This window comes from Polistes fuscatus, unplaced genomic scaffold, assembly GCF_010416935.1.
Source record: "Polistes fuscatus isolate 324 unplaced genomic scaffold, CU_Pfus_HIC Scaffold10, whole genome shotgun sequence".
Lineage (NCBI taxonomy): Eukaryota > Metazoa > Arthropoda > Insecta > Hymenoptera > Vespidae > Polistes > Polistes fuscatus.
This window is the reverse complement of record NW_025112998.1, coordinates 7,050,036-7,065,674: the sequence shown is the minus strand read 5'-3', so window position 1 is coordinate 7,065,674 and position 15,639 is coordinate 7,050,036. Positions and strand designations below refer to the sequence as shown.

At 31.2% G+C, this 15,639-nt stretch overlaps 3 protein-coding genes across 7 annotated transcripts; 2 read left to right on the top strand and 1 right to left on the bottom strand.

Annotated features, from left to right (window-relative positions):
- Window positions 1-1,366: 1,366 nt before the first annotated feature.
- On the bottom strand, window positions 1,367-7,186 carry LOC122525275 (protein GPR107). 4 transcript variants are annotated; one of them, XR_006305742.1, is made up of 11 exons: window positions 6,989-7,186; window positions 6,346-6,456; window positions 5,930-6,093; window positions 5,712-5,866; window positions 4,513-4,754; window positions 4,294-4,427; window positions 3,966-4,233; window positions 3,616-3,888; window positions 3,318-3,490; window positions 2,954-3,169; window positions 1,367-1,896 (listed from the first exon to the last, which is right to left on the bottom strand). XR_006305742.1 is itself a non-coding variant. In XM_043647961.1 (10 exons), the coding sequence occupies exons 1-10, from the start codon at window positions 7,097-7,099 to the stop codon at window positions 3,007-3,009; spliced, it is 1,794 nt and encodes a 597-aa protein (XP_043503896.1). In that variant the 5' UTR covers window positions 7,100-7,186; the 3' UTR covers window positions 1,367-3,006. The 4 variants fall into 4 exon arrangements, 3 of the variants coding, with proteins under 3 accessions (XP_043503896.1, XP_043503909.1, XP_043503919.1); XM_043647961.1 differs by having other exon boundaries at window positions 1,367-3,169; XM_043647974.1 differs by having other exon boundaries at window positions 1,367-3,157.
- Window positions 7,187-7,297: 111 nt separating this feature from the next.
- On the top strand, window positions 7,298-9,343 carry LOC122525290. Of its 2 annotated transcripts, XM_043648007.1 has the most exons (4): window positions 7,298-7,404; window positions 7,537-7,606; window positions 7,691-7,760; window positions 7,826-9,343. In XM_043648007.1, the coding sequence occupies exons 2-4, from the start codon at window positions 7,564-7,566 to the stop codon at window positions 8,964-8,966; spliced, it is 1,254 nt and encodes a 417-aa protein (XP_043503942.1). In that variant the 5' UTR covers window positions 7,298-7,404; window positions 7,537-7,563; the 3' UTR covers window positions 8,967-9,343. The 2 variants fall into 2 exon arrangements, with proteins under 2 accessions (XP_043503942.1, XP_043503933.1); XM_043647998.1 differs by having other exon boundaries at window positions 7,537-7,760.
- Window positions 9,344-10,447: 1,104 nt separating this feature from the next.
- Window positions 10,448-15,604, top strand: LOC122524447 (alpha-tocopherol transfer protein-like). Its single transcript, XM_043646742.1, has 7 exons — window positions 10,448-10,553; window positions 13,320-13,553; window positions 13,903-14,062; window positions 14,192-14,253; window positions 14,386-14,579; window positions 14,814-15,027; window positions 15,108-15,604. The coding sequence occupies exons 2-7, from the start codon at window positions 13,373-13,375 to the stop codon at window positions 15,311-15,313; spliced, it is 1,017 nt and encodes a 338-aa protein (XP_043502677.1). The 5' UTR covers window positions 10,448-10,553; window positions 13,320-13,372; the 3' UTR covers window positions 15,314-15,604.
- The last annotated feature ends 35 nt before the right edge of the window (window positions 15,605-15,639 follow it).

Here is a 15,639-nt window from a genome sequence, read left to right as displayed (position 1 = left end):
AAACCGATCTAATTTTCACAGGATCACCAAGCGTCTCGCTCGTCTACGTTGCCTCGACCATAATAGACTGATTGTAAGATTTATGACTCAACGTTGCTCAACCCTTGTAAAAGTTCATCCTAAAAAAAACTATCTAATACGAGTGCCACGAAACATTTCAAAAGTCATAAAAAAAAATCGCTACCAATTTGGGGAAATGAAATTACTTTAGAGATATATTAATACGATAATATAAACATTTCCTTTTCATTCTTTAATAATAAAATTATCAGTTTTTTCTTCGTTCGCAATATTTTCTCCTGCATCTTGGGGTAAATTAGAAAAGCTTTTATGAAACGAAGTCGAAAAGATGGAATAGCTGATCCACAGGGAGTAGAAATAAACAGCCCTCGTGTGACGTAGGGCTTGTAAGCGAAAGTAAAAGCTCCTTTTAGATGCATTGATGAAAAAGAGATGGAAAACCATAGGAAATTTATTCTCTCTTCCTTTCTCCATTCATGAGTCCCTACCATTGAGTTGTCCTTTTATCGATGCAGTTACACACGTTTCATTAAGACTCCACGTGTGTCTTTCCCTTAAATGGATGAGGCTCTTTCGATATTTTTATGAAAACGATCAAATATTTTTCTTTATATGTTTGCAAGTTCTATGAAATCAATTATATTACCGTAAATATATCAAACAAAACATGTATGCTTAAAAGCGACCAGTGACAAGTAATAAATATCGTTGATATAGGAAAGCGATAATAAGCAATTCTTTCTGATGTAAGTGGTAAAAATCGATATAGTCAGCCAACTAAAAGCAAATATTACCGTGATGCGACACATCCAAATGTGTTGGATTCGTTAACAATTTCAGCGGAATAATAAAATTTAAAAAAACAAAATATATTTTTAAAGTAGTTGATTATAACAAAAAATTAAATAAAATGAACTAAGCAGGGATTGTTTTAACATTTGTTTAGCTTCATTTACGCGTGGCATAAAAGTGCCAGCTTTATGGTAAACATAAAAAGCGAACAAGCTACCGACAACAACGTCGCGTATATCTTCTCTAAAGCTACGTTATCGTTGCGCTTCTAATTTTTTTTCCATGGTCAGGAAACTGAACTCTGCAACAATTTGTCCTGTGTTACCTCGTAGGACAATATCAGTTAAAGTTATTTGCTTGTATGTTGCATAAGTATGCAAGTATATACCTACCTTTTCTATTACTGGTTAGGACGATGAAAACCTAGTCTGGTATTTTATCCGATCAATGAAAAATACAGATCGCATAATTAGATGATACGATCTCAATCTCTACAATTCATACGAATCCGAACTACGGAATGCTTATTTGATATAATATGTGACCGTTAGAATTTCATAAAAATATCCATTTTATTTTTTCAATATGTTTTCCGTCGTTTTCTGCTTATTACATGTTAACATAGTGCATTAGCTATAACAAATGTCCAAACTGATATACGATACATATATTGCACAAATAATAATAGTATAATAATAATAATATTATTCGCAATAACGTATTATAATAAATTCGTCGACAGGAAATATTTAGAGTTTCCAATTATTTCTTGGTATCCATAACAATTATTTGTTTTTACTAGAAGGATTATAAAGTGCAAATAGAAAAAAATTGAATTGCGATAGATAAATGACGAATATGGACACGGGCGTGGACCGCCTATCACAACATACCTAAGCGTCCTGCAGGGGCGTTTAAAGAATTTTTAAGCGTGTCGCGAAAAGAAAATAATCGAAATAATTGTCTTAAATGCTTAGAGAAAATTTCACAAAATTGTATTATCAAATTGTGAAACTGTGAATATGAACTGATCCTTGCTGGTTTCACGAACTAATCTCCTTTTCCGTTCCTATTTACAAAATCCTAGAAAAAAAAACAAAAAGTAGTGAAAAATCATCATTATTGAATGGACGTAGTCGTATCACACGAGTTATCTAAAGAGTCCTCTTACGGATTTGGTCGTAATAATCTTAAGCACGTTAAAAACGTTGCCGAAACGTAACGAATGCCGAACTATGCACGTAGAATTTCGTAAAATACGGGGGAGGAGAACGGGACGTACTACGCGATGGAAAATATTTCGACGTATAAAATATAAAGTACATTATACATACTTATTAAGTTACGATCTCCGTACGATAATGCATGCTTCGATCGAACTTTACAATAATCGAATATTTCGTCGTTAAGTACAGAATGATGATGATAATAATGATGAAGATGATGGTAATGATAATATTAATAGTAATAATAATACAAAGTTGTACGATTGCTTTTTAAACTACCACTGCGGCACGCGGCGCATTGCTCTTATTATTTTACTCTCTAAGGAATACGAAACGATCGTATATACAGAATGATTCGCGCATTTGTAACAATCCATACCTTTTCTTTTTGGTTGGAGTTAAATAAAAATATTAGTAGGAAAAGATATTTTTTCTAAATACCTCGTGATATAATCATTTTTCGATTTTTCATGTTCCATGTTTCATTTCTCATGTTTCCCTGATACTTTTTTTTATGTAGAATCGCGAAAATATTCGATGTATGTAAAAATCACGAAGGTTATCCATTTAAAAAGACTGCAACTCCAAAATGTGCATGAATTAATGCAAATATGATTGTAAATATGTAATCCACCTTAAAGCATCCATCTTTTTCCTCTAATATTTCTACCTAGGCTTCAATTAAAAAAACAGATATGAGTTACAGTTGCGTGAATTATCCTATAAAATAGGAAATATACAGAAAGTTTCGAGTTAACTACTTTAAAACTATCTCTTGCCTTACATACACACACATACACTTTCTCTCTCTCTCTCTCTCTCTCTCTTTCTCTCTCTCTCTTTCTCTGTTTCTTGCAAAGTACATTCATCTTACTCGCAAGAAAGCATACTGAGATTTCACAAAATACACGTACGTTATACACTTGGAGCATACCCAAAATGGACCTATTACGTATAGTTTTTGTGTTCAGTCATATTCGTGAGTAGCATCTTTTTTGTTAAAAAGACTGTCTCTTTCTTCTTGAGTAGATGGAACCTCCGAGGTCGTTGGCCTCACCACTTTGGAGACTTTGCTAACTTTACTGAGATTCTCGGTAAGTCCGCTGCCACCGCTAACGCTAGAAAAGAGACTAAGTTCGTGACGTTAGAATAGGATAAGTTAATCTAAGAAAAAATATCAAAATGATCGTTGCAAAGACCGTTTGAATTTATAAAATCGTTAAAAAATTATATATATATATTTGATTTGATCTCGTATTATAGTAAAATAATACTTACACGATGTCCATTTCATCGTCATCGTCACCTTGATCAACTTCATCAGTTGTTAATGTAAAATAAGGATTCGCGGAAGCTGGTCGGAACTTGTAGCCCGTTAAAACGAAGAAAACGTACGTTGCCATCTCGCGAGACATTTCATGCAACCATTCGTATTGGAAGGGTACCGTACTCTATCGAAACAAAAATAGGGACTTGCTATGTTTATCAAAATATACGTTTTTATATTGATACCGCTAAATAAATAAATCTCTCAAATGTTTGTACGCAAAAGTTGAAAGTAATAAAGATTACGTACCTTAAGCAAGTACGCTATAAATCTGGTAAAATATATATAACCAAGTATCATGATATAAAAATGTCGAAAAAGTTTAAGTTTCCGTAAATTCACAGCCGCTTTGCCGTCCGTATGAGCAGCTTCTTGTAAATGTCTGATACTCCATACTATCGGGAATGAAATAGCACCGCAACAAAGCAAATCCACGAGAATAAAAACGTCGCGCCAGGTTTTATTCTCTATATCGCCTTCTTCGCCTTCTTCTATTATTATTTCTGCAACATTTGCTAATACCTAAATAATCAAATAACAGATTACATTGACTTTCTTTGATACTATAATATTCCATATATAATGTCTTATTTTATTACCTGTAATGGAATGACTATCATGAAAAGCTTTTTATCTTTGTCCGCTAAAATATGCTTAATGAATGTCCATCCTGTGCCAACAAGGACGATAGTAATGAATAGTACAGCACCCTTTAACAGGTGCGTGATATAATACAATATTGCCCATGCTGCTACGTGTTCACCTTTTGTTTGTATAAAATGATAATTGATGCCGTGGAATAGTAAAGATAAAGACTTCAGAAATACCAGTACTGTCATTAAGTAATGAATTTTAAAGACGGGATGCCTGCATAAATAATAATCATAAGTTTCTATAGATTTCACGGTTTATAAATGGAAACCTTACTTGCTCTTCTTAAGTATGAAGACCCAGAAGCAACCAGAAAAGAGGAATAAGAAAGCCATCATAAAGTACAAAGCTGGTAGAGGCATTTCTCCGGCACTAAGAAAATTTCCACGATTGATTTCAGCTATTTGTATCTGTAAATAAATAAAATATAAATATATTCGTGTATTATTTTATTTCTTAAAAAATGTTCACTCGTAATCGTACATGATATCTTACCGTAAAATCTAAGGCAACTTGAGTATTAGCCTTATAATTAGGACAATTATGAAAATAAAGATTGTAAAGACCTTCCTCTTCTTTACTACCTACGTACATGGCAAAGCTTGTGTTATAATATATTTTGCCCTTTATATTTCCCATAGTCATCGGTAGCGGTGTTTGTATTAAATGATCACAACTATTTAATTCTGGTTTGAGATCAATCTCCTCTTTTTTAACGGATTTTTCTAACAGGTTTTCTGCAATCAAATGTTCGTATGAGATAGTTTCTTAAATAATACATGGTAATGAAAATTGTAATAAAAATAAAGATATATGATGCAAAATTTAATATGGAAACATATTGTTATGTTAAAAAAGGAATTTAAATGATAAGGAAAATTTCATTACTGATGGACATAAGAGAAAAATCTATAACTGATTTAAAGAAGATAGTTACCTAATCAAACTTTCAAAAATACCTAATTTTCGTGTTATTTATAAAATTGAGGGCAAGATGTAATTATAGCAACTGCCATCAAGGAAACGTTCGATCACCAACATTGCTTCAAATCCACATGTGCTTGTTCGTCAATCATTTTAGTCGGAAAATTCTTATTTAGAAAACGTACATTAATATCATATTTTAATAAAAAAAAAATAAAGTATTCCGATCAAACGAATATAGAGAAAGAAAGAGAGAGACAGACATAAATACTAATACATTCATAAAATATTTCCTTTTTAAATTTGGTTGGTTGCCCAAAGGCACAAATTATTTCAATCTATCATTGATTATTGCTCAAGGATTCATTATAAATGCCCACCAACTTAAATTATAAGAAAAAGTCTTTCTAATGATTATGAGAATATTTAAATACGATTCCAACAATATCTTCAAGTATTATCTACATTAAAAATATTTTAAATGAATAAATAATTAAAATTTTCTCTACGCTGTTTGGAATATTCAAAATAATGTGTTTCTTTGAAATTTGGCACTTTATCTAATGGATAGAATATTAATAATCAACCGTCTGAGGCAAGATAGATATCGCAATTATGAAGAGCTAGCCAAATCACCGATTTCCATCTGTTGGTAATGAATATAATTTAACTATAATTCTAATATTAGCAATGATAGCGTATGCGTCATATAATAGAAAAATAGAAAACTACAAGTTTAATTTAATGTTCGAACAAAATGAATCACTTACCGTGTATAGATGTGTTACGTTTCCTTCTAGGAAATAGAGCCGTATCACTAAATTTTGTTGGCAATGAATTTCTTTTTATCCTGAAATTTGGTATTAAACTGGAGTCTTTATATATGTGAACGGTATGTATGTTGCGACTGCAGTTTATCTTCAATCTAAAAAACAAAAAATACTTATCGATAAAGTTCTTTCGTTATAGATGTAATACTTTTACTTACAACAAATTATTCAAATCCATTATAAAGTATATGACACTACTATCATCCTTCTTCTCCAGCTCTGTTTTGGGATTGGACAAGTCTTGAAGTACGCATCTTTCTTGATGACTATCTAAATAAGGATTCACTGCGTCGCTGAGTGTCCGGTCCAAACTGAATCCAAACTGAAGTCCAAATAAAGAAAGTTTTGCTTAAACATTAATACATAGATATATATCGCAGAATATATGCGCTGACTATGCTCACAAATATGAAAGAAAACATATCGTTGTTAATCTTATATCATCCAAACTATATCATTGAAAAACTATACATTTATATTTCTTGTGACAATAAGTTGACAAATTAGGATGAAAGGAGAAGACAAACAGGTGGCTGTGCCTCTGTACTAAATAATGGCGTTGTGTATAACTTACCACTGCATTTTTGTCAGAAGGATCGGCTTTGAAATTCGTAAGACTGACGTTAAGAATACCATCCTTATAAAAACCAAAGGTACTGAGAGAAATATATCGCCTAGTGTCTTTCTGCAAAAGGAAAAAAAAACAAAAATATGTGATAATCAATGCTTCCACACATTTGGCTTGACAAGTACTCACATACACGCACACATATTTCATAGACATTTAACTTAATGTCATTTATGTATAAGTAGAGTTTAATTTATTTTATTCGAAAAATATTCTTTACGTATAGCTGCAAAATGTTTGTGATTCATTGTTGATTGCGTAAATGAATTGATGCTATAGGCGTTTCCATACATGTATTACGTATGTTACGCTACTGTGTACCACATATTATACGCATATGTATATAAGATATATGTTTCGCATATATAGAAGAGAAAGATATCGATGTAACACACCTATTCATCTATGATATTGCACGGTCATTACACACACGGTAATGTATCGTTATTGCAACTAATCTATACTATATCAATCGAAAGAAGAAAGAATTGGTGAAAAAGATAGAGAGAGAGAGAGAGAGGTAAAGGCGGAAAAAGAGAGGAAGGAAAAAAGACTATCAAAAGCGAGATATCCTTTGCACGATACTAACCCGTATTTCAAGTTTATGGATCCTAGCTGTAACCACTGTAATTGTTAATAAAGTCCAGAAGCACGAAGTGAAGAAACTTTGCAAATACATTTTTGAGTTGTTTGCGATCATAGAAATGTCACATCACGTAGAATTCGTTACCTAATCTGAACAACTCAGTACACGCGCTCAAGAATACGCGAAAGACTGCTCTGATTTTGGAACGTGGGAAACTATCGGAATTGGACAATTAGAATGAGCGGAACGCGCGAATTGAATTGCGCATGCGCGCTTTTTAAATTAATTTTTTTCTTTTTTTTTCAATAAATTCTTATAAACGTCGTTGATGTCTGTAATGTGTTTTACATGCCGAAAATTTTCTATTGTTTTATTTATTTAAAGAAGAGTGCGTTTTAGTTGCCAAAGAAAAACAACAGGTAAAAGAATGTTGCTAAATATTTTTCCAAAGTAAATACATCAATTTTTGAGGATCCAAATGAGTGAAGTAAGAATGAAGTGAAAAACTAGTAAACGATTTGAAGGTTAAGATTTGTGATTTGTTTTTGTAGGAAAGTTTTGAAAATTTACTTGATGTAATGGAAAATCACTTTGCGGCCTTAAAAATTTTAGACGATGAAGGTGAGAATAAATTGACGAGAGCAGCTAGTTTTTCTGATCTACCATCTACTAGTAGGAAAATATTAATTGAAGAATACTATCAAGGTCTGGGATCACCTAGTTTAGTGAGACAATACAGTTGCGAGCAGATAGTTGACAGAACTAACTGTGTCAGGTAAAAAGCATTCGTAAAAATTGTTGTTTGAATAACATTCATATACGTTTATGGTTTATTTACAGGCAATTAAAAATATCCGAAAGATTATTATCAGATAAAAATGAGCATAGAAAAACCTGGGAAAATACAATTCCATGTATCAATAGTAAATCAGAATTTATGGATTGGAATTCACTTAAACCTGTGGTTAATGTACCTAAATCAAACATGCAGCAACAGAATCAAATAGAGTACATGGAAGTAGATAAAATGGATGTGTCGGATCATAATAATGAAGACAATGATACTGCCAATTTGATTAATCCTGTAGAAGCAGAGTCACTGGAAACTAAGACTGAAAAAATACAGAACTCAAATGCTAGCTCTGAGAAAAAATCATATGAAGAATTAAAGAAGAAAGTTCGTCCTCTTGCAACGTCCATTCCGATGAAAGATAAGAATTCTTTGCACTTTTTCTATAAAGTTACATTTTTTATATTAGTACCAACAATTATATTTTTAATAGCTATTTTGTTAAATCCAGAAAAAGATGTAAAATTTGTTTGCGATCATAAGTCAGATTTTTCCAACGCTAGTATTGAATTAGGAAAAAAAATTTATGGTCAAAATAAAGTTATATCATCTTTAATTGAATTTCTAGAAACATACAATACCTGCACAAGGTTCGCAGTACTTATAGGAAGTACTGGAGTAGGAAAATCTTATACTATTGATATCATAAGAAGAAATTTTCCGAAACATAATAAAATTATACAATATATTCCACCTTTAAATAAGGTTGACGTAAACGAGATCTCATCCTATTATTGTAATTTAATTGTTCTAGAAAATTTAAGAGAAAATGATATTTTGGATACTTTAAAACTTTCAAGTAACATATTGAAACTTAAGAATACTTGTGTTACTATATTAGCGGCGATTAACATGGAGAAAGTGGATCGCAATTTAAAACGTACAATCAAATTAGAAGCAAATATTAAAAATATTACTGCTGTGTTTTCCAAAGTACACTATGATGTAAGAATATTTGGATATAATCTTTTAAATGAAGAAGCCTTGGAGAAATGCATAGTACAAGCAATGGAAGATAGTCATTTAAAACTTAGAAAAGATCAAATACTAGAAGTAAAGAAAAGTTTATTGGTATCTAATAGCGGTTGTAAAGGCGCTTACGCAAAGGTTCAAATTATTGGTAGAGAATAATACTTAAACAATCTATCAACTCATATTATATTAACTATATACAAGACTATCTTTTAAACAGTTAAAAAAGACTGATTAAAAAACAAAATGTAATGTGATATTCCGTTATTATCTTCTACTAAATTAATATTATATTGTTATATTTAGAAACTATCAAGTGCCTTTCTTACATTGTTTTTCACACCAAGTCTCAAATGGTTCTTATAATAGACAAATTCATTATAAAAGACAAACATGATAAGAAATGTTGTGTCAGAAAGTCTAGCTTTTATTCTTATGTTGAAAGAATGTTGTACGAAACCGTGTATTTAAACATTATATTTTATACTTGCTGATTATAATAAAAAATAAAACATTACCAATTATAAATGGAAAAGAAAGAATGACAAAATGTCTTGCCTATATTATATATATATATATAAAAAGATCATTAAAAATACATACACGCAATCGAGCTCGATGTCGGTTAAATCCCTATCGCACACGTAATACATCTTTCCCTTCTCTTCCTTCTCATAAAACTTTCTTATAGTCATTACTCGCATTTCACTCAGACTATGTTTCTCCACAAGATTGCGTTTTACAATTTGAGAAAAAAATAATACAATGTCGGGCACGTACAATTACTCTTACACTTTCATCGTGCGATTTAATTTGTTAATTGAAATTTATTGTATAATATTATTGCAAACGAACACAGTAATGCCTTCCCTTGGAAATTCTTTTTTAAAGTATTAACAATTTAATGCACTAAATATGATACATAATAATATTTAATTAAACAGAACGATTAATAATCAACGCAAGGATCAAATCAATATAATTTTGTAAAAGGCGCGAGTTCTCATAATCTTATCTGAGTAATGTATAACTTCCCGTTATTTTGAATTTGACTTTTTTCAAACACATCCTATCGCAAAATTCCAATAGATAATATTAGATATATCGGAACTAATAGAAAAGTTGCAATATTTGTTCGTTACGTGTTTCACATTACATAATGAGCAACAACTTGGGTTGGTTATGTCGCTTTTGCCAGAAATTCCATTTTAATGTGTGTAATATTTTATGAAATATTTTTCCTTTTGTACGTGACGGAATAAAATTACAATTGTCATTCTCATCTTTTCTTTGCTCTAACAATATTTTCGAGTTTATGCTTTTTTTCTTTCGTATCACGAATTATTACATATACTCGTAAGAAGAGTAGCATTAGTAGCGTATCATTTATTAGTCAGAAAAATAAAGAAAATATAAGTAGAACTGGTATATATTACGAAATGTGTCATAAATCGAGTGATAAATCGACCAGACCACTATAAAATTCCTTAAATTTTCGTTCATTTATTCAGTCACGAGCAAATCGGAAGGCCACGATAGATCTGAAAACTGGTCAAGCATATTCTCTCGCTATTTCTTTTTTTCTTTCTCCCCCTTTCATTTACTTTGAAGAAATTTACTCATTCGCGGGACGCAAGGTACCTGAGCTGGAGGAGGAAGTAAGGGGTCTCTGAAAATTATAAAAGAGCGATCGTAAGAGCAGAGGGGAACAGTCACCATCGAGCACGTAGACTGGCTTCTTTCTAGGTATGTCTTTATTTTTCTTCCCTTTATATGTTTACAATATTTTCTTCATCAGTATGTGTGGATTTAATGCTCTTACTTTTTATTTATTTCTCTCTCAACAATCATATTTTCTATTATATTTTTATCGATTTCGCATAATATTTTCACGTCAAGAACAAACAAAGGAAAAAATACAATTTCCAAATCGATTTGTTTTTTAATAACAATTATAAAAGAATTGCATTGAATCATCATATTTCTTGTAAAAGATAGAAATAAATATAGTTGATTCATTTTAATCGAATTCTTGATACTAGTCACGAAATGTTAAATCAATATACTGTACCGATCGACGTTAGATGAATCCCAAGTACTCGGTATATATGTACAATATATTTTATATTGGCTTCATTAATAAACGTTCTTGAATTTCAAGGACTATTATTTCAAAGTCAACAAAATCTGGCTCATGGTCATTTTTCAGTAGATTCTTTTTCAAATTTTTTCGATATTAGAGCTCTGAAAAGAATCTATATCAAATTGAGAAAAATATAATTATTCGTGTATTTATATCAATCTTATTTCATAAGAATACAGCGAGAAATAAAATTTATGTCCATATACTTTATGGCCAATGATTGTATTTTAATAAATTTCATAAATAGCAATATAAAGTTATCGACAAAATTGACAAAATTAGGTGTTTGAACTATAAAAAAATATCATATAATTTGATGCTTATAGCACACGATTATATTTGATCAAAGTTTTGATTAAGAATAATTTAAAAATGCAAATATTTCTAATTTGAACTTATAATTACTGATAGTCTAGCCTTTTGTTCTCTTAAAAGATCGCACGCGCGTAGCGTAAGGAAATATTTATCCGATTCCATAGAATGGGCATGAGTGTCTTATTTTATTATAAATTTCTTTTTGATCGTTTACTGTCGAGGAAAACGGTTATGATTGAAAGTAGAAGCGGAGGGAAAGTAAGTCAAGAAAACGCGAGTTCAACATTTTTTGTATACACTGAATAAACGGGTTTCGGTGAACGATTGACAAAAAATGGCCAATCAATTTTAGATACTCGCGTTTATTTCTCTAAAGAAAAATTCCATTCGTTTTTTTTGCAGAAACATCTACAAAAACGTAGACATAGACGTATTCGCTTATCGCTACCCTTAAAAAAGAAATTTAATCGAAAATAGAAAACTAATTTTTATACTTCATTCGAAAAAAAAAAAAAAAAAAAAATACTTCAAAATTGAAATTAAAAGCAACAGGAGAGAAACAGAATATAAATTCTTAAGCTTTTTTTTCGCGGTTAATTAAAAATAGCCATGACATAACTCGGACTCGTAATAGTTGTTGCACTGAAAGAAATTTTACTAATTGTATTTATTGCGTGTAACTATTATATGATTATATGGTATCATTATAATTAAACAACCACGGGTCTCGTTATCCATGGCAGAGGATGAATTTAATAGAATCGTACGTATACGTAATAGTCGTAATGCATTACGAAGAAAAGGTGGCTTTTACCAGGATCATACGTAACAGCGTATTGACTCTCTAAAGGTAATCTTAAAAGTCAGCCTAGCTAGCCGATAACCTCCACTTTCTATACGGAAGAGATCGATATTAGTTATGGCTTCGCGTCTTAGATAGGCTATTTGCCTTTTGTGAAATTTCGATGAGAAATGCTGTCATTATCAGGCTGCCATTTTAATATACAGGGTGTATATATTGTATATACCTTATTGTCAACAATAATATCATCATTTTCATATAATTTGCATGTTATGAACACTTTTCGAATGAAACGGATGTAAATTGTTAATACGATTCTAATGGAGGAACTTGGATAAACAATCATATATTTTTTTTGAAATAAATCGACTTTGTGTTAGAGTGAAACAAATCTCTTGAAATTTTTAATAGATATTAGTATGCAGTTTTAAATAAATATCACATCGTTTACTTTAATCGTCAGATTAAAAAGATAATTATTTATCGATTTAGGACACCGACTTTAATTATTTTCTTTTTGAGATATTTCGATCATCATTCGGTTCTTACATCTGTTACTCATGTTACGTTTGATACCAAGGAACAAAGATGTTTAAACTCCCTGGTAGATTACATAATCGGAGAAAGTTGTTGCAACATGCAATCACCGTACGCAACATTTCAGGATATACGCACGAAAATAAAACGTTTATATTATTTAATCGTTCAAGCGTTTTCAGTATTATTACATATTATTTTATTACTTCGAAAATAAGAATTAAACAGAAATATAAATTAATTGTGCAATTGGATAGAAATTTCCATTTATATTAAAACGTAATACACTTTTTATATAATAATGTATTCGCATTAATATTCATTTTTTGATAGATTTTTTCTAAAATATAATAAATTCAAACGTAAAATGATTAATACGAAAAACTTCTTATACGTGCATTCATTAATAATTGAAATCAATGTAAATTAATATTACATCATGATTTAAGTGATATTGCACTTTTATGTTAATAAACAAATTTTTTTCCCCTCACGTGTGTCTGTTGAAACGTCATATTTCTGTGTGTATTCGTTTCGAGCATGCGTAGAATCTAGGTAACAAGGTCAGACACGTTTTTAAAGAAAGTGAAATTAAAGAGAACGAGAGTAGAGAGAGAAATTGCTGTTAACTTGAATGACGAAGCGTAAACTCATCGCGTCATCCAATCTTATGATAACCAATCCTTACGATGCTTATCTTACGATCAATTTGTAGGATCTTAGGGATCATTGTACATCGAACAGCAAACAACGAAGACAGAAAATAAGATGGACAGTGGTGCGATAGAATGGGTAACCGAAGAGGACGAGTACGAGTGCAAACTTTCCGAAGAAACTCAAAAAATTGCAAAGGATGAGCTTAGAGAGGATAAGAATACGCGTGACCAGGCACTCGAGCAAATGCGTAGCTGGATAAAATTAAACTCGCGTATTAAAAATTGCCGACTTGGTGAGAAAGTTTATTCTAAATTTTGACCTATTTTTAACAGATCTTTTTTATTAGCAGCCTTAAGGAAGTATTCTAACGTGATCACACCTTTTCCAAATGATTTTTGGGCATTTTCTCATACAATTGTAATTTCTATGGGATTGTGACCGCTAAACTTTCGATTCTCGATTATTTTAATGAATTTCACTTTGAAATTTTCAGGACCCATTTTTAAAACCCTAAACTACAGGAATATGCAAAGATTAAAGATTCAATTTTTTTTGTTCACCAGACACATTAGAATACCTCCTTTAATTAATAATAATCTATCTTTTATTTCCACACTCGTCTAATATATATCTATCATTAGATGCAAGATTTTTATTGAGATTCTTACGAAGTAAGAAGTTTAATGTACCGATGGCTCAAGAAACAACCGAACGTTACCTTCTCTTGCGTCAAGTTTATCATCCTGCATTTACTCATTTGGATGTAATGGAACCAACAATGGAGGAATTACTTTCATTGGGGTAAGATCAACAACGAAGAGGAATAAAGTCTTGCCATCCTACGAGCTTGGAAAATTTCAAGGATCCTTCAGAAATCTTCTTACATTTCTAACCTTATCGAATATGTTTTATCATTTTTATTAATTACAGATATCTATTCGCTGCACCAGGTCGCGATCACAAAGGTCGCCGTGTTATTATTGCTAGACCAGGTAGTTTCCAAACTTAAGTATATAAATTTGTGATTTTAATTAATAAACTTTTGTTAATCTAACATAATATTATGACTTTTTCGATCAATCGAGTTAATCAAGAAAATTTTATTTTTTATCCATTCATTATAGGTGTTTTTGATCCACATAAATATACCAACGCAGATATGTGCAAGATACACGCTATTACCTACGAAGCTTTGATGGAAGACGAGGAGAGTCAAGTTCGCGGATTTGTTCATTTCGCTGATGGCGCGGGAGTCAGCTTTCCTCATCTTACTTTGTTTACTCCCAAGGAAGCTGTTCGTATTGTTAAAAATGGAGAAGTAAGATATCGTGTTTTATCTCCGTATAATAAAATTCCAATTTAAATTTTAAAAGTAATGGGAATACCCGAAACCGGATTTTTATTACTTTCAAGTTTTTAATACTGGTATCCTTTAAAGATCGTTAGCTTGTATATTAATAAAAGGATACGACTGTTTATATATCGTATATTCTACTGAAATGTTTCTAAGAAGAAATTTTTTTATCGTCTATCTCAAAATTGTTGTTTTCAGCGTACGGTACCTATGAGACACAAAGAAGTTCACGCTATCAATGCCCATCCATCTTTAAAATTCGCTCTTGATTTTGGAATGTCCTTGATCTCCGAGAAAATAAAAAGTCGTGTTAAGATCTATACCAGCCTGGAAGATGCATTAAATAACAAGATGGATGCTAGTATGCTGCCTAAAGAGTATGGTGGTACCATGCCTATGAAAGAAATGATCGGTAAAACGAATTAAAATATTTAACAACAAATTCGAATGAATTCCTATCTGAACGCCTCCGATAATATTTTCTATTTCTAGATCTCTGGCGACAAGAATTAATAGAATTAAGACCGACATTGTTAAGTCACGATAAAATGAAGGTATGCCTTGACCAATATTCTGAAAAAGCTCGGGAGGGTGCCGTATCTGCTTTGAAACAAGGATTTGGTTGCTCGAGCGTTGGTTCCAGCGATAGCATGATGTGTGGCATTAGTGGCTCCTTCAGGAAACTCGAAGTCGATTGAAATTCTTCAAACTTACTCTTTTTTTATTAATAGATAAGATAGGTTGATCTTTTATTTGGGGCTTATGGATGTTGACTAAAAATCAGAAATGATAAATTGAGCCACTTCTAGATAAAATGTTTCGATTGGCAAATGCTTTTCATGGGAACGGTATGTCTATGAAATGGCGATTCAAAAAATTGACAATTAGGCCGTTATATAAAACACGCACGATAGACGAATTAAAAAAATATAAAGGTTCTTCTATTTCTATTAGCTACAATATAACGTATACATATATATATATATAGTCATAGGTATCTCCATATATATATATATATATTATC

What these genes read in the sequence shown, in the direction of transcription:
- LOC122525275 (XM_043647961.1), bottom strand. Translation starts at nt 7,099, where the DNA reads ATGATCGCAAACAACTCAAAAATGTATTTGCAAAGTTTCTTCACTTCG. An exon ending in ATGGATTTGAATAATTTGTT is followed by an intron (nt 5,867 to 5,929) that starts GTAAGTAAAAGT and finishes TTTGTTTTTTAG; the next exon opens with ATTGAAGATAAACTGCAGTC. An exon ending in TTCATACTTAAGAAGAGCAA is followed by an intron (nt 4,234 to 4,293) that starts GTAAGGTTTCCA and finishes TTATTTATGCAG; the next exon opens with GCATCCCGTCTTTAAAATTC.
- LOC122525290 (XM_043647998.1), top strand. Translation starts at nt 7,564, where the DNA reads ATGGAAAATCACTTTGCGGCCTTAAAAATTTTAGACGATGAAGGTGAG. An exon ending in GACAGAACTAACTGTGTCAG is followed by an intron (nt 7,761 to 7,825) that starts GTAAAAAGCATT and finishes GTTTATTTACAG; the next exon opens with GCAATTAAAAATATCCGAAA.
- LOC122524447 (XM_043646742.1), top strand. Translation starts at nt 13,373, where the DNA reads ATGGACAGTGGTGCGATAGAATGGGTAACCGAAGAGGACGAGTACGAG. An exon ending in TATTAAAAATTGCCGACTTG is followed by an intron (nt 13,554 to 13,902) that starts GTGAGAAAGTTT and finishes ATCTATCATTAG; the next exon opens with ATGCAAGATTTTTATTGAGA. An exon ending in TGTTATTATTGCTAGACCAG is followed by an intron (nt 14,254 to 14,385) that starts GTAGTTTCCAAA and finishes CATTCATTATAG; the next exon opens with GTGTTTTTGATCCACATAAA.